This window comes from Peromyscus leucopus, chromosome 12 (assembly GCF_004664715.2).
Source record: "Peromyscus leucopus breed LL Stock chromosome 12, UCI_PerLeu_2.1, whole genome shotgun sequence".
Taxonomy (NCBI): Eukaryota; Metazoa; Chordata; class Mammalia; order Rodentia; family Cricetidae; genus Peromyscus; species Peromyscus leucopus.
In genome coordinates this window covers 11,002,056-11,028,156 of record NC_051073.1, presented here as the reverse complement: position 1 = coordinate 11,028,156, position 26,101 = coordinate 11,002,056, and the positions used below count along the sequence as shown (strand labels likewise).

The 26,101-nt window shown below is 42.9% G+C and overlaps 1 protein-coding gene across 1 annotated transcript; it reads right to left on the bottom strand.

Moving 5' to 3' along the window:
• Positions 1 to 17,569: 17,569 nt before the first annotated feature.
• Positions 17,570 to 22,795, bottom strand: LOC114697673 (DNA topoisomerase 2-binding protein 1-like). Its single transcript, XM_037209651.1, is given in 5 exon segments — positions 17,570 to 18,869; positions 18,872 to 19,327; positions 19,330 to 19,937; positions 19,939 to 22,631; positions 22,633 to 22,795. Coding segments are annotated over 5 exon segments (4,500 nt in total). The 5' UTR covers positions 22,699 to 22,795; the 3' UTR covers positions 17,570 to 18,192.
• Positions 22,796 to 26,101: the final 3,306 nt, after the last annotated feature.

Below are 26,101 nucleotides of genomic sequence, written 5' to 3'. Positions count from 1 at the left end.
AATTATTGATAATTTTATAGTTAAATAATTAAAATAGACATGATAGGACATTCTAATTATCAAAAGCTTTCCACCCTCTTCCATTGAGTGTCCCTCACTGAACGCACAGACAGAATTCTGTTTTTTTTCCCTATCCAGCATTCCCTAGAATCACACACTAGCTGCGTCACTAAATAATGATCATTTAGAATCAGCAGCTATTCATAAAATTATAACTTGGTGTCTTTCTTGTCAGAAACACCACACAGTCATGTAGGCATATATTTTAAGTTTCTTTATAACTGACATTAATGGCTGAATGGACGGGCTAATTAAATTCTTCCTGTATAATTATTTCAACTGCATAAAATGTTCCATAACTAGAATGACATTATAGCTGGAAAATGTTAAGTTCTGTAATTATATAAGATTTAAAGTTTAAAAACAAGGACTCAACATTTCAGCAACATGTCGCCTAGGGCAAAGTTTCTGGATCATTCTTTTTCTGTAATTTTAAAAATGCAACTGCAATGGCAAAGTGTGAACCACAGCCACAGTGGAGTTCTGATATTTTTACTTTCTCAAAACAGAGCCAAGTCTTTGTTTTGAATGCTGTTGTGTGATGAGCTGATATGACTTTATCCTTCAGATAAAGTCTGGCTTCTGACTCCTCTCTGCAAGGCGGCCTCCTTCCTTCCTTTGCTCATGGCTTACCTATGTCCCCCGAGACACTTAGAAGCATTGCCGTTGTTCTTCTCATTTAAGGAAATGCTGGTCGTGATTGGTAGGGTGTAGCTCTTTACCCCATAAACTTAGTCACTCGCCTTTGACGGACAGATTCTCTGTTGACGAATACTCAGAAGCTTCAGGAAGGAGGACACTGCTTTGGACCTTGGAGAGAAAGTGAATTTGTTTTTGGTGAACCATGTAAGTCTGATGGCTATTTAGGTCAAAGGTGTCCACACTTTTGACATTGTGATGTAATGTTGCCATCTAATAGTTGGGCCCACATTCACACCTATCCTGGGACACATGTGGCCTATAGGTCGCAGGCTGGGGTATTGCTGATACGAAAATCCAATTTTTATTTCTTCACAGACATTATTTATATGACAATCAAAATTTTCCAAATTATGTTTATTTTTAGTTTTTCCAAATTATTTTATTTTATATAAAGGGTATTTTGCCGGCATGTGTGTGCGCCACTTGTGTGCCCGGTGCTGGCAGAGGCCAGAAGAGGGCTTCCGATTCCCTGGGACTAGGGTTGCAGTCAGTTGTAAGCTACCAAGTCGTGGCTGGGAATAGAACTGTATGAGGAGAACCAGTGTTCGCAACTACTGAGCTATCTCCCCAGCTCTAATTTGTATATTTAAAGGGTTGCAAAATAGTCTAGTAAGAGTAAGTACTCTTAGGTAGCCCATACAGATTACTTAGTGCATTTGAAATTCTTTTACTTTTCTCTTTTTGAGATCGCATCTCACTATATAAACCAAGCTGGCTTTGAACTCACAGAGTTTGTGTGTGTGTGTGTGTGTGTACACATGTGTATGTATATGCACCTGTGTGTGTATGTTTGTGTGTGCGCGCGCGCACGCGCGCACGCGCATGCATGTAGGCCAGTGGAGCATATTGGTTGTCCTGCTCTATCACTTCCTGCATAGTTTCTTTGAAATAGTGTCTCTCGCTGAACCAGAAGCCAGGAGGGGGCTCAATAACCATCAGTGATCCTCCTGTCTCTGTTCCCCAGAGCACTGGGGTTACAAGTCTGCACATGGCCACACCCGGGGTTTTATGTGGGCACTGGGATCCAAATCCCGGTCCTCACGCTTGTGCAACAAGCAAGCGCTCTGCCCACTGAGCCATCTCCCACAGCCCTTCTTTCACATCTTTAGTATAATTCTTCTTTACAGGATACTCTCGGTATATATGATAGTTATGCAATGGTAACTAAGACAGAAATTAGCTAATGGATGGATTTAGTTGTTGGGATTTATAGGTGATAAACCTAAGTTCCTCTTTATACTTCCGAGTGCTTGTCTGGGTCAGATCCGTAAAACAAGAGACACACCACCAAGAAAACAACAGAAATTTGATAGTGTATTAGTACACATTTACTATAGTATCAGTCTACCAACCTATTAGTGTAACAGCAACGGTATACCTTGTGTATGCATGGGGGATGCTCAGGAATTCAAAGATGTGGCCTTGTAGTCATGTTTGACTGCTGTTCTGCTGAACTAGAACGCAGAGGTGAATTATAGCTTAAACTGGTGCCTCTTCCACTAATAAGAAGGTCTGGTGACTTCGCCATTCCTTCCTGGTACAAAAATGAAGACTTCACACTGGCCCTAAAGCACCAGGGAGATGAGGCTTATTATTATTATTATTATAACTGAAAATTCTTTTTCATACAATGTATTCTGATCACACTTTTCCCTACCCTAACTTCTACCAGATTCTCCCTCCCTAGCTCCCTCCTCACACAACTCCACACTCTTTTTTTCCCCCTCTCTCTTTAAAACAAACAAACAAAACAACAAGAAAGTGGCATATTTGAGGTGGCTGTATTCTGGTCTCCTCTAGGTCAGAGACACTCACAATAAAATAAAAAAAAAAATACATTCAGATATGTGAAGTTGTAATTATTTTTAGATAATAATAAAGATTCCTTTGAGGGCATGGCATTAGTTATAATTTGGTCCAAAGCATGAATATTACATCTCCCCCATATGTACCAATATAAAATACTCTGCTAAGAGAAATAAGAAAATCTTTATTTATTCAAAGCCAATCAAGAGTGATCCAGGATCATGGATCCACACTGCACTGAAAGACGTGCTTCACCGTGGAAGGTGCTACATGAATCTGCATAGTAGCAGAACCAAGGAAGCAATAAATCAGTATGCTTCCCAGTTACGCTGGTGGATCATCAGGGTTACAGCCAAATGGGAACTTTTGTCCTAAAGGTGCCAGATGTTAAAACATGGCTTGGCTTTGTGTTGGTAGAGGAGAAATGTGGTGGTATTGTGTTCCCCAAAATATTGTGTACTCTAATAAATTTATCTGTCAGAGAACAGACAGCATAGATACAAAGGCTAGAAAATGTGACTCACACTTAATCTAGCATCCAGAGATAGAAATCTCTGATCTCTGTGAGTTCAAGGCACATTGAAATAGCAAGCATGGTGACACACACTTTAATCAGAAAGCAGCTTTAAGCCAGGAGTGGTGTAGAAAACAGAAAATATATAAGGTGAGACAAAAACTAGCAGCATTTGCTGGTTCAGCATTTGGCTGGTTCAGCATGTGGCTGGTTAAGCATTCAGGCTTTTGAGCAGTAATTCAGCTGAGACCCATTCCGGATGAGGACTCAGAGCTCCAGTCTGAGGAGACAAGACAGCTGAGGATCAGCAAGTGAGATAGCTGTGGCTTGTTCTGTCTCTCTGATCTACCAGCATGGACCCCAATAACTCGCCTCAGGTTTGATTTTATTAATAAGAACTTTAAAGATTCCTGCTACAGAGAGACGTCTGCTAAGCTCTGTGATCCCTGCCTGAGGAGTTTATCTATTAGTTACAAGAATATCCGTGAAATACCAAAAAACAAAACAAAACAAAACAACAACAACAACAAAAAAAAAAAAAAACAAAGGCAAGTGGCCACTGAAGGTCACAATGTGGCCCAAGATGATTATGATACAAGGTCTACAGAATGTCACACTCTCCGCCATCATGATATCCTATGCAGCCAGGGTCAAACAACCTGCAGGATTTTTAATACAGACAGAGCTTCGTCGTAGAACTTAGTTTGTTCTGTGGGCCACGAGGTCAATTGTAAGCCTTCTGAGCTGTCTGGGTGAGTTACACAGCCACTGAAGAGCGTTTGTAATTCATAAATCCACCTCTGTAGTTAAAACAACGATAAAAAGCACAATAACAATAGCACCTACGTCCCTTTGGTCCCTCCCTAGGTGCCCACACTGCAGTAGGTGTCGCACACAAAAATTTTAAATGTAATTTCCCTTATACCCACACATAGCCTGTTTATGAAACAGCATTTTAGAATTTCCTTACTCTCCGCTCTTCTTTTCAACAAGGAGCTTTTAAGCAAGCAAATTTTACTGAATGAGCTCAATAATAGCATTTCAAAAGCAGCGTGGCTCCATGGAAGCAAAGAGCCATTCTGTTTTGGCTCTGGTTTCCTCAACAGCTTGGATTCTTTTTGAATTATGGATGGATTTATATAATTGCTGATGCTTAATCTCTGGTGATTTGGAAGCCTCCTGAGGTATAAAAAGCCCAATTATTCCTCTGCCTGTGAGCAGAGCGAGCACTCGAGCGGTTTGCTTTCAGACAGATTTAGTGTCTGGAACCATTATCTTCTCTAGCCGTCGAGAGAGAAAATCTCAAAAAGTCACAGGATGAAATTGCAAATCAAACCTTGCTTGGGGGCACTGAGAGGGCCCCTGTGCTCACTCGGTTGCCAAGCTAACGGAGGCTAACCTCTTCTTCTCCCTCTCCTCTCTCCTGTCTCCTTTGTCTGGGCTCTCTAGCTGCCTTGTGAGCTTTGAGGTTCCTTTGGTCCCTGGCTTCACAAAGAGGAATGTGCTGAGCTTGACTTTTTGTAATTTGTATCTACACAGTGGATAACTAATTTTAGAACGTGTTGAACTGATCTCAGAGATGGCTCCTGTACCTGCTGGGGGTGAAAAGGTTCGATTCTTTCACAAGGGTCATGGCTGACATTCCTGTAACAAAGGCAAAATAAGAGACAAGCACCGGAGGTTTATTTAACAAGACTCAGAAAAGATGGCTGTGTGTGTGTGTGTGTGTGTGTGTGTGTGTGTGTGTGTGTGTGGTGTGTGTGTGTGTGTGTGTGTGTGTGTGTGTGTGTGTTTAGATTTAGTGCAGAATGGACTGATGTGTGGAAAGAGTGTAATATATCAAGTATGGAGACTCACTGAGACCTGCCTGTTGGGAATCTTCTTAGATGTGTATCATCCCTTCCTCCTGGGAACACGGCAGGCCCCTTCCGGAGTAGAGCTCTTATGATTTGGTAGGCTAGAGCCTTTATTTATGTCTCACTCCTACAGAGAGCTTGGAGACGGCTACCATGCTCTCTCTCTATGCCTTGCCTTCATGAAAACTGGTTCTGGATTCTACCACCCAGCGTGGGGCAGAGGAATTCTCATTTTTAGGATATGCTTCAGGGAAGAAGGTGGGAGGTTCTAAGACTGCTTCAGAAGGCTCCCAACATCCTCTAGTTGGAAGTACTTAGTGTGGCACAGCACTCTGAGAAGGCATTTTCCAAGCACTAAATCTGTTGTGGCTCTGAAGCCGCACCATCTCGCTCTGCAGTTTTAGTTCCTTGCCTGGCATTGTTGCAAGACGAAATCAGAAAACTCACACCACACCAAGGCTACCCCTTGAATAAGAGCACTTTCCCAGCCTGTCTGAGTCTTCTCCACCCTGGCAATGGAAAGGGCCAGAACAAGGAAGTGGTATGAGTCATTTGGTGTCGCCACACCCCAGGAAAGCCCCTGTTCCATCCTTCCTCTTGTGCTGGGGTGGCACTTTCTAGCTCCGGGTCACATGAGCTAAGTTTTCTGTCTATACCCCCAGAGCTTTTCTGTAGGTATCCATTCATCTAAAAATAGTAGCAGTAGAGTTTAGGACAGACATCAAAAGCCCTTGGCTGAGTAAGATAACACTGGTTGGTTGCCCGGAAATGGGCATGCCATCTCTGTTTTCTGTGTATGCATCCTTTATGGGTGTCTTCTGGTTTACTCTCTGTTGCTGTGATAAGTACTGTGGCCCAAAACAACTTAGGTGTAGCAGGAATCTTAAAAGTTCTTATTAATAAAATCAAACCTGAGGTGAGTTATTGGGGTCCATGCTGGTAGATCAGAGAGACAGAACAAGCCACAGCTATCTCACCTCTCCGGATCCTCAGCTGGTCTTGTCTCCTCAGACTGGAGGCCTCTGAGTCCTCATCCGGAATGGGTCTCAGCTGAATTACTGCTCAAAAGCCTGAATGCTTAACCAGCCAAAATCTTCTAGTTTTTGGTCCTCATGCCTTATATATCTTTTTGCTTTCTATCACCACTCCCTGGGATTAAAGGCTGGCTTTCTGGGATTAAAGGCGTGTGTCACCATGCTTGGCTATTTCCAATGTGGCCTTGAACTCACAGAGATCCAGAGGGATTTCTATCTCTGGAATGCTAGGATTAAAGGTGTGAATGCCACCATTTTCTAGCCTTTGTATCTAGTGGCTGTCTGTTCTCTGACCCCAGATAAATTTATTAGAGTACACAATATTTTGGGGAACACAATACCACCACACTTAGGCAAGGAAAGTGTTCATTGGTTTACATTTCCAGGTCATAGTTCATCACTGAATGAAGTCATGGCAGGTGCTCACGCAGGACGTAAAGCAGAAACTTTAAGTGCCAGGATAACAGCTTTAGAAGATCATAAGGTTGCAGAAAGCAAGCCTGTTTTCACACAGTCACCCTTAATTTATCCTGTAACTGTACAGCAGATGCCTGATCAAATGATGGCTACACAAAATACTTGGGCTCCAATTGAAATGTTGGATTTAAAAAGGTTTAAGGAGGCAATAGTATCTTATGGCATGCATTCCCCATATGTAAAGCAAATGTTAAACTCTTGGTCAACATATAATAGGATAATACCACAGGACTGGTGGGACCTTGCACAAGGTGTTCTGGAAATCAAGCATGTTGTTAAAAGGAAAATGCAAACTCCCTGTATCATGCCAGAATAAGAGCCATCTTCTGCTATGGTACAGGACAAAAGCAAAATTAATTAAGGGACTATTCTATTACTAATCTCAACTCTTTGATTCTATTCTGATTCTTTAAACTTTTCTCAAAGTATAAATTTTATATCAAAATTTACAAGATTAATATATATATATATACATTTTAAACTTTGTTAAGATATGAATGGTCATATAGAGTACTAACTAATTCTAGAAAAAAGGCTTCAATTAGCTGCATATATATGTCTTTGTGTTTGAGTCTCTTATCAGTTTTCTGCAGGAAATCACGCCAGGCCTAACATCAACTCAAGTCTCCAGAAAGAAGATGGGGCCCACAACAACAACAATTCCACGTGGACAATAATAATATCATTAAGCTGACAAACATCATCCACAGATCAGCTTTGAACTACAAGGTGCTCAGAGCAATTTTGAGATGAATAGCTGAGATGATCCAGTCTCAAAGACTACTTGAATAAGGACTTGAGATAAACCCTGAACTTTGGCATTATACACAGACTGGATAATGAAGGATATAGTTACCTTTCCTAGAATTTGACAATTAACTTAAAATTTTTCTTAAATAGTCCAAGAGAATTATCACCTGAAGCTGAGAACTGTGGGCAAGGCAGGAAAACTCTAGCTACAAGAAACCATGGAGAAATTCTGCTTATTGACTTGCTCCCTGCAGCCAGCTCAGCTAGCTTTCTTACATAGCCCAAGTCCACCTTCTGGGAGATGGTATCGCCTACAGTGGGCTGAGCCCTTTTATATCAAAGAGCAGTTACAAAATGCCTCCCAACCCCATTCCACAGGCCAATCTGATGGGGGCAGTTTTTCAGTTGAGGTTCCCTCCTCTCTGGTGACACTGGACTGTGTCAAGTTGACAGTAAAACCTCAGCAGCACACCAGTCTGTGTGAGCATGTGCTTGTGTCCAAGTGACCAGGGGATGCACAGGGTAGACTAAGTTTTACACGTTTGTTTTTAATCACCATTTACTGAGGTTCTAAAGGATGGTGTGAGGTGTCCCTGCAGCCAACAGAAAGCCAACCTTCTGGAGGTGACAAGACTTCTCACAGTGATTGCTGTGGTGAAGGGGAGGGTGCATTAAGTCTCTTGACTGAATTCTCTTTCACTAGGGTTTGGGAAATAGGGAAAGTGGGAAAACAAGGGAAAAGGATGGTCTCAGTGGTGAACAGGATGAAGGTGTTCTAGTTGACAGTTTTTCCTTCTAGCACTTTGCCTATATTACTCCACCTCCTTCAAATATCAGTGGTTTCTGACAAGAAATCATGTGTTAGTCTTTAACTATTTTTTACTTAAATTATTGTGTATATGTCTATATGAGGCTAGATGCCCGTGAGTGCAGTACCCCTTGAGGCCAAAAGAGGGCAACAAGTCGCCAGGAGCTGGAGTTCTGTGCTCCTGTGAGCTGCCTGACATGGGTGCTGGGAACCAAACTCAGGTCCTCTGGGAAAGCAGCATTCGACCTTCACTGGGGAGCCATTTTTCCCCAACTGTTAGCTGCTGTGGGATGTTAATGTATGTCCTGTGGGAGCCCTTCTTGGGTTCCTTGTGGCGTTACCCAGCAGGTCCGTATAGAGGATGATTAGGACATGGCTGAGTGCAGGTTTTGAGATGGTCTTATGGGTGCTAATGTTATTAAATATTGTTTCGTGATTGGTCATATAATAAAACTGATGGGACTGTGCTAGCAGGAAGGATAGGAGGGACTAACAGAGAAGGATAATATAAGGACATGGAGGCAGAAGGACTGGCTGTAAGCGCCGCATGACCAGTAGAACTGAGCCGCAGCCATAGGGAAAGATATGTAATGACAAACGGTAACCGAGCACATTGGCGAGGTATAGATTTATAAAATTTTATATTATATATATATTATAATAAATTTGTATAAAAATTATATTTTTTATTTTTTTTTATATTTATATATTTTATATATATATTATTAATATTATTTTAGGGAGTAATATATTTTTATTTTTATAGGATAGTAATTAATTAATTTATTATAGTATAATAAATTATTAATTTTTTATTTTATTTTTTATATAATTTATTATTTTTATAATTTTTTTTATTATATATAGAGTATTTTTATATTATTTTTATATTTTTTTTAAAAATTAAGTTATTAATTTAATATATATTCTTAGTGCATAGAAAAAATAAATAAAAATAAAAGCTAGTTTTGATATTACTTAGGTAGCTCAGAAATCTATTTAGATTATAGGATTATCAGTTTTCAAGTATCTTTACTATAAGATTGTTTATTATTAGAATATTTTTGATTATAAAATTTAAATTACGAAATATTTTAGTTTTTAATTATTAGATTTGATTTTAAATAGTATAAATTATATATGAAATTGGAATCATAAAAATCTATATAAAAATATTGGAAAATTATATAATTAATATAACTTGAGATATATTTTATTTATAAATATATTTAAAAATAAGTTTATTTATTATAATTATATTATATATAATTTTTTGTTAAACTTATTAAATTGCATATTTACTGATGGGAATGTTTTTCAGTATGAAGGTATCTAGTTCTTGAGGGATATTGTTTTTGATCATTGATTTATTAAGAATTGTTAGCATACATCTGTAACATAATTATGGGGTTCATTGTTTCATATAAAGTGGATAAAAAAAGGATAAAAAATATACTAGTTTACAGTATGTTTTTCAACATTATATTGGTTTAAATGGTAATTTGTTGATTGTTAGAAAGATAAATTTATATTTGGAGGTAAAACTATATATAGGGATTAATTTATTATTTTTTGTATTAGGGTTTAGGATATATTTATATATTCTATTAAATATTATAATAATATTATTATTATTAATAGTTATAATTTTTGTAAATTTAATTTTATATTTTTATTTTTTTATTATGATATTTATTTATTATTAAAATTATTAATTATTATAATTTAGATTTTATAAGATAATTTAATTTTATTTATTAATAATTATATTTTTTTATTTTTATATTATTATAGTATATTATTTTATATTAATATTATTTAATATATTTTATATAATTAAGGATAAGTTTTATTTTTTATATAATATTATTTATTAGTATTGTAATATTAAATAATATTTTAATTTTATATTATTATTATTAATAGATTATATTTTTTTTTTTTATTTATTATAGGTAAAAATTATATGTTATTAATATAATATTATTTTTTTTTAATATTTAATATTATTTTTAGGTTTTAAAATAAGTTTTTAAGGGATTTTTTGAGATGATTAGGAATACATGGGCCTGAGTGCAGGTGTTTGAGATGGTACCATGGGCCTGAGTGCAGGTGTTGAGTGTCTTGGCTGTGCTGGGGATGGTCTGTATGTCAAGTTGTTCTGATTGGTCAATAAATAAAACCTGATCGGCTGTGGCTAGGCAGGAAGGATAGGCGGACTAACAGAGAGGAGAAATAAAAGGACAGGGAGGCAGAAGGACTGGCTGTAGCGCCGCCATGACCAGAGACACTGCAGCCGCCGCCATGACAAGCTGCATGTGAAGACACCGGTAAGCCGCCAGCCACTTGGCGAGGTATAGATTTGTAGAAATGCGTTACTTTAAGATATAAGAATAGTTAACAAGAAGCCTGCCACGGCCATACAGTTTGTAAGCGATATAAGTCTCTGTGTTTACTTGGTTGGGTCTGAGCGGCTGTGGGACTGGCGGGTGACAGAGAGTTGTCCTGACTGTGGGCCAGGCAGAAAAACTCAAGCTACAGTTAGCTGCACTGAGAATTCTTTGCATGCGATGAGTCCTTCTCTTCCACTTCTTTAAAGAGTCTGTCTTTCAGTACTCTGATTGCAATTCCGTCGCACGCCAAATCTCTTTGAGTTTAACTTATTGAGATTCTTGGATGTGTGGGTGAGTATATTTCATCATATTTGGAAAAATTTGAGCCCCTATCTTCTTCAAAATTTTCCTTCCATTTTGAGACAAGCCCAGGATGGCTGCAAACTTACAATCTCCCTCCCCCTAACTCCTGAGTTTTGAAACTATAGATGTGTGCCACCATACTTGGCTTATTTCTTATCTTCTCCTTGTTGTTGTTGTTGTTACTTATTAAAATCCATTTCTCACCTCTGGAACTGTCATAAGGTACAGGTCTCTGAGGCCTGTTTTTCCTGTTTTGTTCTCTCTGACACATAATAATCTCAATTGCACTATCAAAGTCGTTGATTCCCCTTTCTAGTAGTTCACATTTTTGTTAATGCAGTCAAGTGACTTAAAATTTTTATTAGATTTACTCATTGTATGTGAATGAGTGTTTTGCCTGGTGTATGTATATGTTCCGTGTGTGTGTGTGTGTGTGTGTGTGTGTTGCCTTCAGAAGTCAGAAGAAAAGACTGGATCCCCTGGGACTGGTGTTACATATGGATGGTTGTTACTCACCGTGTGCTTACTTTTCACAGATCATTACAGACCTCTCATTTCTCAGTTGTGCACTGGCCAGTTTCCTCCTAGTGCCGAGTAGCAACACTGTCTGGGAATATGAGCATGGGAGATCTGGCCCCACTTCTCATCTGCCATATGGTAATGTGGGCAAAGGAGAGATGCTCCCTCACCATGCAGCAGGTGGGAGAGCTGTCCCTGAGGTCATAAGAGTGCGAGAGGAGTCCCTGCCTCTTACCGCCTGCAGCACTTAGGAGAATGGCCCCTGCACCTCACCTGGGCAACACAGTAGAGCTGGCCCTGAAGGTATAGGTGTGGGAGAGCTAACCCTGAGTGTAGCAGGAATCTTAAAAGTTCTTATTGATAAAATCAAATTTGAGGCCAGTTATTGGGGTGAATACTGGAAGGTCAGAGAGACAGAATAAGCCACAGCTATCTCACCTCGCCGGATCCTCAGCTGGTCTTGTCTCCTCAGACTGGAGGCCTCTGAGTCCTCATCCGGAATGGGTCTCAGCTGAACTGCTGCTGGAAAGCCTGAAGCTTAACCAGCCACATGCTTAACCAGCCAAATGCTTAACCAGGCCAAAATGCTTAACCAGCCAAATTCTTCTAGTTTCTGGTCCCTCACGCCTTATATATCTTTCTTCTTTCTACCACCACTCCCTGGGATTAAAGGCTGGCTTTCTGGGATTAAAGGTGTGTCACCATGCTTGGCTATTTCCAATGTGGCCTTGAACTCACAGAGATCCAGAGGGATTTCTATCTCTGGAATGTTAGGATTAAAGGTGTGAGTGCCACCATTTTCTAGCCTTTGTATCTAGTGGCTGTCTGTTCTCTGACCCCAGATAAATTTATTAGAGTACACAATATTTTGGGGAACAAATACCACCACACCTGAGGGCCTGAAAACAGGAGAATTGGCCCCATCCCTTGCTCACTGCTGCCTGAAGGGGTGAACTAGCCTGAGCAATGCTGGAGAGCTCATTCTGCTAGTGAAGACAGGGGAGAGCTGGCAGGCTGACCAACCCTGCACCAATCCAGGCCCAGAACCAGGGTTATGAGTTGACCCACCCCATCTATGATCTGCTGGAGCCTGTGAAGGGGCCGGTCCTGCAGACCCAGAGCTGCAGGATCTCTATGACACAGGGTAACAACAGGATATCCAAGAGGAGTCCCAGTGAGGGTCCAGCATCGATAGTGGAGCAGAAATCATAGGCCTTGAACCAGATCAGTGATTCTCTGCAATGAACATTTGCAGGTAAAGATATACAGATAACGGGGTTTACTGCGTGACTCACTGTGTCACACTGCAGCCTCCATGACAAGATTTTTTTCCTTTCTTCCTTGTTTTCTTTCTTCTCAAATTTTATTTCATTTATTTTTGGGGGGACGTTGCAAGAGTAGACGGCAGATATGGAGGGATGGGAAATGAATGGGATCAAGATGCATGATGTGAAAGACACATAGAATAAAGAATTTGAAAGCAGGCGGGGTAACATATCAAGACCTGTCTTCAACAGACAACCAATCAATCAAGCCCGGGACAACTGTTTACTGTGGCATCCGGAGGTGGTAGGGCAAGGGGGGGAGGGCATCTTTCCCTCACCCCCGCCACCACACTGCAAATGAGGGAGGCAGTACCAGCTATGCCCCCCTCATTCTCCCAGGGCTGGCTCACCCTGCACGCCTATCTACAGGGTCAACTCTACCGTGCGGTCCAGGTGAGGCTCAGGGACCATTCTCCTGAGTGCTGCAGCTGGTGAGGGGTTGGGTCAGGTCCCCCACCTGCTGCAGGTGTCGAGTGGGAATTCGCTCTGCTCATGATCTTGGGCTATCTGGCCTGATATGTGACTGCTTCTTGTCTGCCTACTTGACCACTTAAAAGGGAGGAGAAAGGGGTCACACTCTTTTGGGTGGTGAAGACTGGATCAGGCAGTGTGAAGAAGCATGTGATCAGTGCCCAGCTTTCCAACTGGATTTATCTTATCCTGTATCAATGAGTCTGTTTTCCCCCTTAAAACCTGTGTGTGTGTGTGTGCGTGTGTGTGTGTGTGTGTGTGTGTGTGTGTGTGTGTGTGTGTGTGTAGCATGAATCTTAAAGGTATTTATTAATAAAATCAAACCTGAGGCCAGTTATTGGATGAATGCTGGAAGATCAGAGAAGCAGAATAAACACAGCTACCTCACCTTCCCAATTCCTCAGCTGATCCTGTTCCCTCAGACTGGAGGCCTCTGAGTCCTTATGCAAATGAATCTCAGCTGAACTGCTTCTTGAAAGCCTGAATGCTTAACCAGCCAAATGCTTCTAGTTTCTGGTCTTCACACCTTATATATCTTTCTTCTTTCTGCCATCACTCCCTGGGATTAAAGGCGTGAGTCACCATGCTTGGCTGTATCCTTGAACTCACAGAGATCCAAGTAGATCTCTGCCTCTGGAATGCTAGGATTAAAGGCGTGTGCTACCACTGCCTAACCTCTTTGTTTAATATTATGGCTGTTCTGTTCTCTGACCCCAGATAAGTTTATTAGCGTGCACAGTATTTCGGGGAACACAGTACCACCACATATATGGGACAAGGGAAGGAGGGCATCTTTCCCTCACCCATGCCACCACATGACAAATAAGAGGGGTGCAACCCACTCTCCCATTCTCACCCCCTCCAGACCAGCTTGCTCATGCCCCTGTGAATAGGGTCAGCTCTATTGTGCTGCCCAGGAGAGGTATAGAACCCTCCCTCCTGAGTGCTTCAGCCAGAGAGGGGCAGGCAGGACCATTTCTCCCCAGTGTTTCAGCCAGTGAGGGGCGGGGCCAACTCTATGCAGCTCTATCCTCTTGGCCTTTGGTGGTATCAGAAGCCACTGACATCATCACAGACCATGGTTGCTTCAGGGCCATGAACCCAGATATGGGCCCAAGCAGTAGCCCAGGCCCAGACATCATTATGGCCCTAGGTAGCAATCAAGTCACCCACCACAGCCTGCTTCTCACCACTTTGACCTCTTCAGATTTGCTTCTGTCTACAGGAAATGAATCATTTCTCTCTCTCTCTCTCTCTCTCTCTCTCTCTCTCTCTCTCTCTCTCTCTCTCCTCTCTCCCTCTCTCCCTCCCTCTCTCTCTCTTTCTCTTGCTCTTTCTCTCTTTCACCACACCATATGTTTGCTCACCATAATAGTGCCCGTCTTCCTGATGCCTCAAGATGCCGGGTGGCTCATGTTTTGTCCTCTAAGCTCTAGGCGGACTGCCTGGATGTGGGTCTCTTTGTCCTGCTCATTCCATTACCTGTTTTCAAATTCTTAAGATCATGTGTTCCCACCTCTGTTGTAGAATATTATTTTAAGGTGTGTTACTTTTGTTTATATTGCATTTGTTTAACTCTGTGAAGCTGTGTTACTGTGCCTGTCTATAACACCTGATGGTCTAATAAAGAGCTGAACAGTCAATAGCAAGGAAGGTGAAAGGATAGGCGGGGCTGGCAGGCAGAGAGAACATATAGAAGGAGAACTCTGGGAAGCGAAGAAGGATCGGGAGATGGAGGAGGACTCCAGGGGCCAGTCACCCAGCTACACAGCAAGCCATGAAGTCAGAGTAAGATTTACAGAAGTAAGAGAACAGGAAAGGCCCAGAGGCAAAAGGAAAATGGAATAATTTAAGTAAGAAAAGCTGACTAAAAACTAAGCTAAAAAATAAGGCAGGGCATTCATAATTAAGAAAAAGCCTTCATGCCGGGCGTTGGTGGCGCACGCCTTTAATCCCAGCACTCGGGAGGCAGAGCCAGGCGGATCTCTGTGAGTTCGAGGCCAGCCTGGGCTACCAAGTGAGCGCCAGGAAAGGTGCAAAGCTACACAGAGAAACCCTGTCTCAAAAAACCAAATAAATAAATAAATAAATAAGAAAAAAAAAGAATAAGCATGATATATTTGGAGCTGGGTGGCAGACTCCATAAGAGAGAAAAAACAATCAACACACTTCAGCATCATGGGTAGTTGAAACTAGAAGCATGTACCACTGAACCTGGCTTGCCATTGACTTCTTTTTCTTTTCTTTTTTTTTTTTTTTTTTTTTTTTTTGCAACAAGCAGCTGCATAGGTAAGTTTTTGTCCATTATGGGGCTTTTGCGGGGGGGGGGGGGGGGGGTGTCAAATCACTCTCTCCTCTCCAGTGGCTGTTGACTACCTGTTCTCATAGCTATTTTGAGAAGTTGGACTGTCAACTTGACACAAGCTAGAGTCACTTGGGAAGAGGAAACCTCACCTCCAGACTGGCCTATGGACATGTCTGTGGGGGTGCCTTCTTGATTGCTAATGGTAATAGAAGGACCCAGGCCACTGTGGGCACAGCCATACCTAAGTAGATGGGCCTGGGTGCATCACAAAGGTACTAAGTAGATGGGCCTGGGTGCATCACAAAGGTAGCTAAGGAACCTAGAAGAAAGAAGCCCTTAAGTAGCATTCCTTATGGCCTCTCTTCAGCCCCTGCCTCCTGGAGGTTCCTGCCTCAAGCTCCTGTCCTGGCTTTCTCTGGTGATGATGGACTGTAATCTGTAAGATGCAACAAGGCCTTTCTGCATCAAGTTGCTTTTGGCCGGTGTTTTATCTCAACAACAAACACAAACCAGGACAGCTCCGGTATCTTCGAGGATCTTGGTTTATAACACTCTTTGCAGCCAGGGAGTTAGGGGGAAGAGAAGGGGTTGTGTTAAGTAAAAACACCACAAAGCATTCTTCTTACCAAGATTCAGTCACTTTTCATAAATACGCACACGCAACGCAATATTGCAACACTTTAATTTCTAGAGCTCAAATTTGATTTTGATAATCTTTGCCAGAGATTCCATGGTTTTTATGGAAAAGCACATGATAGGCAATTTCTTATCCTGCCATTCAAGAATTACATCCCCACTTTAGGAGAATATAGAATGTTGGAAGATTATTTTTAATAAAAAGTAAAGTCGTAAAATATAAAACCTGCAAAAATATTGAATGAATCTATGTCTGAGATCTTATTTAAGAAATTCATGAGGAGCGCTTATAAATTTTATACCTTACAGATTGTTTATAAGTCAAAAGACAATTAAAATGAACATACACACATGCAGTAAGAATGCTGACATGATAGTTTTATAAATAGGTGCATATTTGGTAGCACTTATAGCCAAATAATCAACTGTAGTTTTTTTAAGGTATAAAGAAAAATGGTACTTTTCCCCTCAGTGTTGGAGGCTTGGGGGCCTGATGCTTGGCTGGTGAGGGTCTCTTGGTTGTGTGACACCATGAATGACATGACAGAATTACAAGAGAGAGGCAGAGGTCATGGGGCAAGACAACCGGTATGCAGGGAGGGACCAGGCATGTTCTTTATGCTCACTGCAGTTTGGGGAACAGCTAGTGAACCAGGAAAACTCTGTTCATCTCTTTTGAGGGCAGTACCTACAATGGCCTAAATAACCTCCTTTAGAACCCTGCTTCCTAAATCCATCACCTTTCAGGTCACCATACAAAGGGCCAACCATCCCGACACACGGACTCTGAGTACCAAATGAGACAGTCTCACTACATCCAAACTACAGAATTCTCTGGTCTCTGTTCTACTGTGATCAGTAGGACGTTGTTTCCCAAAGATCAGCATATCCCAATTCCCAAAATTTGAGAATATCACATCACAGAGAAGAAGAGATAATGCAGATAGGATCAAGTTAAGAACCCTGAGATGGGAGCCTCTGCAGCTCACCTAGGGTCTGTTGCAGGCTCTGCAGCTAGGATCCTGCTGTCTCTGATCCTGGGGGCAGTGGGTGGGCAGACACAGAATCAACAGCACAGATTCTGAGAGAACTGCAAGCAATCCCTTTCATTAAACAAAGGACTGAAGTATTTATGTGTGTACTTTTTGGCGGGCTCTGCTTCCAGCCACTGTGGTGTTTCTTGGTTTGGCTCTGGGTCTTACATCGACAGTTGTCATCTTGGGGGTCTGGTTTCAGGCTCCTCTGGATCAGGGTACTACTGCGCATGTCAGAGCTCTTTGTTTGCTTCAGGTGTGGCCCAGTGCTTTCGGCCTTACCTGCCTCAAGGGTCCGTTGTCACCAAAGGGTCCTCATCAGAAGGAGGTAGGAGGCTCAGCATCAGAGCGGGTCAGGGGACTGTGCTGTTGGCTTTGAAGATAGAAGAAAGGGCTATCACGTAAGTGATGTGGGACCTCCCCAAGCTGGAATAGGCAGGGCGTAGATGCCTCCTGGAGCTTGGAGGACAGATCAAAGGCACTGTTGATGTCTAACTGACGCCCAGCGAGGCTGGTTGGTGTCTAACTTCGACTTCTCCAGTTTTTTTTTTTGTTTGTTTGTTTTTTTTGAGTTGCTATTTTTTTATTTTCTAAGTTTTGGTGCTCACATTTGGTAAACATAGAAGTTTATACATACACATTTACATATATACACATTTAAGTTTAAAGCCCCAGCTTCATTATTGAACCCCATGCTTAAGCTGTTAAAAAGAGGTAAAATGGCAAGAATATATATATATAAAAGAAATCAGGGGAAATGTGAAATAACCCCAATTGATAACTTTTGTCACTTTTATGAACTAAGACATTTCGAAACCAAAAAAAAATCTCTCCATGTTAAAACTACCATGACAGCCTCAGCTATTTACAAGAAAAACAATTATGCACTCAGTTTGGCCTGACAAGCTAGTGAAGTTCTTTTTATTAGAACAGTCAATATTCAGTGATTCAAAAGGTGTTAAAAGCATCAAGTTCCCAGGATCCATTATGTTCTGAAGCAAAGTCCTTCAGATATGTCTTTAAACTACTACACAAACCCATCACAACAATGTTCAGGTTGTAACTGAAATTCTCATTTTGTGTTGCTGGGGATCAAACCCAGGGCCTCATGCATTCTAGGCAAGCACACTATCATCAGCCTATAACCATTTCTAAGACTAGAAAACATTTGTTGTTTGGTGGCTAAACCGCTAGTGAACTCAAGACCTTTTGATGACATTCTTTGCAGGAGCCCTCCTCTTCTGGGATAATCCAGGCCCACACTCTTTATTCTGGAGTAAAGCAGCTTCTGAGAGTCGGTAATTATCTGCACAAGGAGGCGATTCCAGCATGAGATAATCTGCGATATATTCTGTTTTCAAGCAGGCCATGTTCTGGGCAGCAGCCTCTGCCATGAAAACTCTGCAGTCATCAGGCTTCAGTTTATTGAAGTCACAAAAAAGATGTGTGGCCTCATTAAATAAAGGGACTGGATGACCAGGTAGCACCTCTGCTCCTCCTGCCTGAAGAAGACGCTTAAACCCGGCTTCTTGGGGCCGATCAACACGTAAAATAACCTTCCAGCCACTAAATGCTCCCTCAACAATGCCTGATTCTTGTCTCTGCTGGATTCTTTTCCTCCACCTCATTGCTGCAAGTGCTAGTTTTTGCTGGTGCTCAGTGACATCTGTGAGAGCATCAAGTATGGAGCTACTTCCCCATTCATAGTCTTCTTCCTGCACAAAGCATCCAGCTGTCCTGCAAGCTTCCAGGTAGGAGCGATGAAGCACCCACTTGCCAGCTGCCATGGAGGCCAAGTACTTCTCATTGCGCAATGGGTACCCCACAACCATATGTGTGCAGTTGGGGTCTGAGCACTGCTTCTCAATCACTGACAAGCTAGTTTTTTAATCAGGTGACAGTAATCAATCCTCTCTTGAGAATTCAGTGATGACATCTGGAATACATACTGTTTTTTAAGTTTTTCTTGACTCTCCTCCATTGTTTCAATCTTGTCTGCAGGCTGTGGAGGCCCAGGTGGCTTGGGCAGGGGAAAAGCAATGCTGGGGGGCTCAGGCCCGGGGAAGAGATGCCGCCTATCTGCTGCTGGAGTTTCTGGTTCTTCAGACACTGGGTGTTCTGGAGCTTCAGTCACACACGAGGCCTGCTCAGCAATTTCTGAATGGTCCACAGGCTCTCGAGGAGGAGAATCATCCAGTTTTTTCATGTCAACCTGAAGCTCAGAATACTGTGTGGGGTAGCTAGGCCACTGCAAGTTGCTGGCCAGCCTTGCTCTCTCCTCCCTTGCTGTCGGGTCATCCCAAATAATCTGCTCGTTCTGGGAGGGCTCTGTCGAGACTGCCTGAGTGCCTCCAGGACTCGACTCCGGCCACTCCGAGCAGAGCGAGCACTGTCAGGAGTTGAAGAAGCACTGTTACAACTGCTTCTGGACAGGCTAGTCTTCTGCGCCTGCGTCTTCACGATGCAGGTTGCTGACATGATCTCTTGCAACTGCTTCTGGAAGTTTTCTCTCGTCTCCAAGGTCTGTGTCAGAACTCCTTTACAGTCATTTCTTCCATTCAACAGTGCCGATTCTTCGTTATTCGTGGCCACGCTGTTTGTCTCATTTTCTTCTACAGACAAATGATCTGGCTCATCGTCCTTGGAAGCAGAGACTGCTGAGGGTACCCAGCTAGTACAGAGCCGGCCACCTTGCACCGTACTGATGTCCAGGCTCATTTTGGGATTGTAAGTGTGTGGATACAGAGATTCAGGAAGATGCTTATACTCTTGAGCACACTCTAAAAGCCAATGCTCGGAAACAATATGCACCCCTCTTTCTTTTGCAGATTTATATTCTCGATTACTATCATTTGTCCGACCCTGATAAATGAAATGAGTCACTGACTCATCAAAACTCCACCTATACTCTGCTCCCAGTGAGGCTGCGACCCCATTTAGTTCACTGTTTCTTACTGAGCTTTTTACTCACACACACCACAACTTTGTCAAGTGGCTGTGGAGTCTCTACCTCCTCCAAATGGTCGTCACCCTTTGGCTGAGGGCTGGCAGAAAGAGTGCTGGTGTTTCGGGAACTTTTTGCCAAGGCAACTTTCAAGTTTCTGACGATGACTTCAGAGAGTGGTGAACTCAGTTTCCTCTTCTGGGTGGCAGCTCTTGGGGTCTCCAAGGCTGCAAGTGCATCCGTCACATCAAAAGATGGCTTGAAAAGTTTGTCCTTAGACAGAAACTTTGATGGTGTGTCCAGGTGTAAGGAGGGTTCCTTCTTAAGTGGCTTTTTAAGTACTGAAGAGACTGAGTCCTGCTTACAGTGCTGAGATATAACAGCCTGGAAAGCTTTACTCTGAAAGCGGTTCATGTCCAAAGGTGTAACAGCCATTTTTCTGTGCATTTCTAGATGTGTGTCGGGATGTCCTGGAGAGTCTGGATTTGGATTCATTACATTTGGTAGCTTAGTTTCTAATACTTGTTCTTGTTTAGGTGCACTGTCAACCAGAAAATGGCTTTCATCCGCTCTCTTCCCCATTCTAGCAGTTTCTAAGAGCCATGCAATAGTGACTGCCGGCAAACTCCACTTCTTTGCAGCTTCGTATTTAGAACCAATCGGTTCTTTCACTATAAGATGTGTACTGGCGAGCATGCCTTTCTTTGCGCTGGATTTGCGAACAAAGAATTCTTGAACACTTGCTCCAAGATGACTTGCTAAGAATACCAAGGAATCTCTTTCTGCTCCAACACACTGACTGAAAGAAATCACACAGTCCTTTAAAGGAGTCATTCCCGACATTACCGACACTGGTGTGAAGAGGGGATTCGACTTGGGATCAACTAGTGTCTGGTACTCTATACACGTAACCAGCCATGTGTTTGTAACAACGTCTCCCACAGCTGCTTCTACTGCACACCCCAGCAGCGGAACCACAGCATAGTCAGCAACAATTCTGCTGGGAAGGGACACAATCTTTCCAGCATGTTCTCTTATGATCTTTACAATGTTACATTCATTTTCAATACTAAAACCCAAAACCAAGAAGCTCTTTTGGCTAAATAAGCCTTCCTCAGGAACTGCAGAGCCATCAAGGAGGCAATGGCTGACTGAAGATTGGTCTTCCGCTTGCACAGAAATGTGAGTGGAGTCATCACAGGGCTCAACTTGAGTAGAATCACTGTAAGGCCCAACTTCAGGCTCTATAACTTCAACTACTGTGGAGTCATTATTTACATATCGAGCGAGCAGATCCTCATCAGCTTGCAGGAGCTTCTCATTAGGAGCAAAATCTTTCTTAGAGAATGTGCTGCTCTTTTCTAAGACAACTGTCTGGTGTGCGGGCTGATCTGAAACCGGAATCTCAGCTGGCTGGTAGTTAGTGTGGCTATACGGCTCTTCGGGGAGTATATATCCCTTGCTAAAACACTCCAGCAACCACTTTGCTCCCACTACGTGCGGCCTGTGGGATGATTTGCTCCAAAACTGCCTCAGGTCATCCTCATAATCTCCCACAATTACATGAGTTACATCTTCATTAAGTTGATTAAATCGAACTCCACCGCCACTGTTAATAAGCCTTCTCAGCTTATCTAGCTTTCTGCCACTAAAACCACAGAGGTATATCCGACAGCCATCTAGCAAATCCTCAGGTGCTTGAAACACACTGATGTCCAGATTTTCTAAGTTTTCAAGTGTACATTCAAGTTTGCTAGTAGTTGAACCAAACATTGTTTCATTTACACAGCTGCCATTTATGTTGGATATATGGCTGACATCTGCCAGAGTACGACTTTCGGCTGCTGCATTACTCTGAGCAGTGGGAGTTGAAGTATCAGGCACTGTCTTTACTTCTGCTCTGGGTCCAGCCTTGTATATAGATTCATCTTGACAAAAGCTTTTCTCAATACTGTCATGAAACCACTGCAGGGTCACACAGTGCACATTCCATCTTTTGGCACATTCATATTTTTGTCCTTTCGGTTCCTGCACGATGAGGTGTGTACACTCATTCATCTTCAGCTGCCCCATGTACTGGCTTCCATGCTTAGCTGTGAGTTGCTGAACTGTCTTTCTGTGTACACCATTTAAGCCAGTCACACAGATAATACAACCAAGAAAAATAGGACACTTAAAGTCTTCCATGTTTATGTCAGTGTATTTGGTTATTTTCTTCTCTTGTGACTTCTCCCAAAGTGTTTTTATCCAAGAAGGAAGCAAAATGGGTTTCTTCAGATTAGCAGCAACTAGATATTTTTTGCTCCCAACTTCTCCTGCAATGAGGTGAGTGACTGACACATTAAGGTCTCTGTACACTCATCCACCCATCATCTGTACATATTTATGAACTTCTTCCCTTTTGTCTCTATCCGGGCTTGTACAAGAGACAGTTATATTGGACATAGTCATATTGTAAACTGGATGCTCAGCTCTTGGGACACACTGCCGGTGGTGCATACAAAATGTGACTACTTGAGGACCAACAATTCTGCAGCCAAGCTGTTTAAGGTGATCAAAAACAGCCCCACTGAAATGGTCACAGATATAAAGTGACCTGTCATTCTCCTTTATCGTCAATGCTTCTTCTTCTGTAATAATCTGAAGATAATCTTCTGATTGTAATTCCTTTATTGACTCAAGAGCTTTAAAAAAAACATTCTGAATTGTTTGAAGACTTTAAAAACTTCACAAAAAACGGTTCTTGGTCATTTCTGGACATTGCTGAACTCGGGGGAGCCTGAGGGCCCACGGGCACCAAGTCGGGGGGCGCGCGGCCAGCAGGACGGCCGCGGGGGTCGGGCGCCAGCCCGGCGTGCAGCCCCCGCCCCCGGCGGCGCCCCCAGCACCCAGCTAACGCAGCAGAACCCGGAAGCGCCCGACTTCTCCAGTTTTAAGAAGGTGGGTTTTCACAGATGTATGCTGTTTGTTTTTCCCTAGCAGATATAGAAAACTCGCGGGGAGTTGGAGCTGTAGGGCTGAGGGCTCACATCATGGTTCCATTGCTTATGTGACAAGTCAGCCCTGCAGGGGGGTTGCCTGTGGCCGTGTTCTCACTTGAGGCTCAGAGTGCCCTCAAGTTGGGGGTCTTCCAAGGTATGTGGCTCAGGTCTCTCTAGTCTGACCCCATGGAGCCTGTGGTGGTTGGGCCTCTGGGCAAGCTAGACTGGAAGCTTCAAGGTTGCAGTTGTGGTGTTAGAAGTTATTATCTCATATAAATAATTTATTAAAAACATGTCTCATCTAATTCCCTGGCAGCAGTTGCTTTCATATTGGTCACTGTAAGCCAGCTGGGCAGAACCTGGGCCCCTAGCCAATTGCATTTTAAGGGTTCAACTCATTCATTTCTTCCGAGCAGAGTCACGTTCATTATTATCAGTTCTAAGAATTTACAGAGTTGTAAAATAGGTGAAAGACAATAAAAGGCCTTAAAGGTAGCTGGAAGACTAGACAGGAGGCACAGTAATCTCTGTGTCAAAGTCTCCTAGTTTTTCCTGATAAGGGACTGGAGAGGGTGATCGTGTGGGAAGGATCCACACACCACAGTTTGAGGCTGAACTTGTGACGGAAGCGGTGGAGAGCAGAGTACAGGGATCACATTCAGGACTCACGGCCCAAGGAGCTTTACTCGATCCGTTGTGGGTTATAAATTCATCTCTGCCTCAGACTCTTCTGTCTAAGGTAAAGGATGTAGGCCAGGTCATCACCAGAGAGGGGGCTCCTCACTTGGTGACCCTTGGGGCAACAGCAGCAATGGAATTTATGATAAATGCAGACCCTTGCTCCACTGAATCAGAAACTCTAGGGTGGATCATAGCCCTCTGGGTGACTCTGAAGCAGATATGTTTTGAGAGCCACTGAATACAACTTCCTATAAGAGAGTTTTATTTTCTAGTTCCATCCATTTGCCTGCAAATTTCATGATATCATTGTTTTTTTTGTTTTGTTTTGTTTTGTTTTACTGCTGAGTAGTACTCCATTGTGTATATGTGCCATATTTTCTTTATCCATTCTTCAGTTGAGGGGCATCTAGGTTGTTTTCAGGTTCTTGCTATTACGAATAATGCTGATATGAACATAGTTGAGCATGTGTCCTTGTGATAAGATTGAGCATACCTTGGGTATATGCCCAAGAGTAGTATAGCTGGGTCTTGAGGAAGACTTATTCCCAATTTTCTGAGAAACTGCCAAACTGATTTCCAGAGTGGCTGTACAAGTTTGCATTCCCTTGAGTGAGGTAACCCAGACTCAGAAGGACAAACATAGTATGTACTCACTCATAAGTGGATACTAAATGGGAGGGAAGGGATGGCCAGACTGTAACCCACAACTCCAGAGAGGCTAGCTAACAGGGAAAGACCCTAGGAGGGACACATGGATGACCCAGCGAAGGAGAAGTGGATGAGATCTACATGAGTGGACTGGGTGTGGGGGGTGGCGGAGGGTGAGGAGTGGGGGATGAGAACATCGGGAAATGGGAGGGTCAAACTGGAACAGGGACAGAGTGGGAGGGCAAGGAGGGAGATAACATGATAGATGAGGACATCATGGGAATAGGAAGAGACAAGGTGCTGGGGAGGCTCTCAGGAATCCACAAGGATGACCCCACCTTGGACTGCTGGCAGTGGTCCAGAGGGTACCTGGACTGGTCTACTCCAGTGACCAGTCTAGCAAATAACTTATAGCTTTCATCATAGAGCCTTTGTCCAGTGACTGATGGAGGCAGATGCAGAGATCCACTGCCAGGCACCACGCTGAGCTCCGGGAATCCAATTGATGAGACAGAGGAAGGATTCTGCAGGCAGGGGACGTCAAGATCACGATGGGAGGATGTGCAGAGATGAGAGACCACAGTAGTGGAAGCCCATGAACTGTGGACTGGTGGCTGTGGAACCCCCATGGGACTGGACTAGGCCCTCTGGATACAGAAGATGGTTGTTTGACTTGAACTGTTTGGGGGGCACCCAGGCAGGGAATTGGGATCTGTCCCTGGTGCATGAGTAGGCTTCTGGGAATCCGGTGCCTGTGGTGTGACACCTTGCACAGCCTTGGTGTAGTGGGAAGGGGCTTGGACCTGCCTAGGCTCAGTGTGACCTTGATTTGGGGTATGCAGAGTGGCTTGGGGGAGAGGGCTGGGGGGTGGGAGGAGGGAGGAGGGAGATCTGAGGGTGGTATGTGGAGTGAATAGAAAATTTCTTAATAAAGAAAAATGAAAAAGAAAGAAAAAAGATTACCCAAAGTGTTCCATAGACTCCTGTTTCATTCATTTAATAACACCCGCATTAATAACACAAAATATTTAAGGGCCAGTCTTATAAAGCATCAATATAACTGTGAGTTATTTAATAATCGTGGTGACTGAGGTGATTTGGGGCCACTGTATGTAAAATGTGGGCCAGAGAGCAGCAGCAGCACTCATGTCCCGCGGGAGCCCGGTGTGGACGCGGATGCTCTAACCAACAGCCGCACCGTGGTGGGATGCGGTCTTTGACACGGTCGAGTTTGAAAAGCACTGTGCAGTGTGCTGTTCCCCTTCCTGATGGGTCGTAGGCTGGTTCCTGTTACTTCCTTTTTCCCACCTAGGCTTCCTTTCTTCTCTTCCTGGAAATTCAAAATCTTCACCATTCATTTCCAGCCTGCCCTTCACTCCTCTTTCCTTGGATTTATATGTAGTGGCTTTTTCCCCCCCACTAATGTTATGACAGGTTCTGGGAACATTCTTGGAAGACCTTAGGGAAAGCAAGAAGCAAACACTTTTAAGTTCCTTAAATTACTCAAGACTGTCAATTAGTTTTCCAAAGTTGGATTTTCTGAGCCTTTCATCAGTTGTAAGAAGGAGCTAGGGCTGGAGGGTATACTGAGAATCACATTCTGTTTAACAAAGTTCTCTAGTAGTTAAAAATGTACATCCTGAAAATATGAAAATAACACCTTCATCGTATTGGTTGAACGTCAGAAATCTGGTTGTTAAAATCATATTGTTATAAGGCGCAGCAAGCAAACACCTTATAAGGAAAGCACACACATGGAATTTTCTTACAAGGTTGTTTCTTTATTGGCTGCTCTCCCCTGGGATGGGGGTTAAGCATTGCTCTAGTGGTGGCCACAATGCGTGTAATGGGATC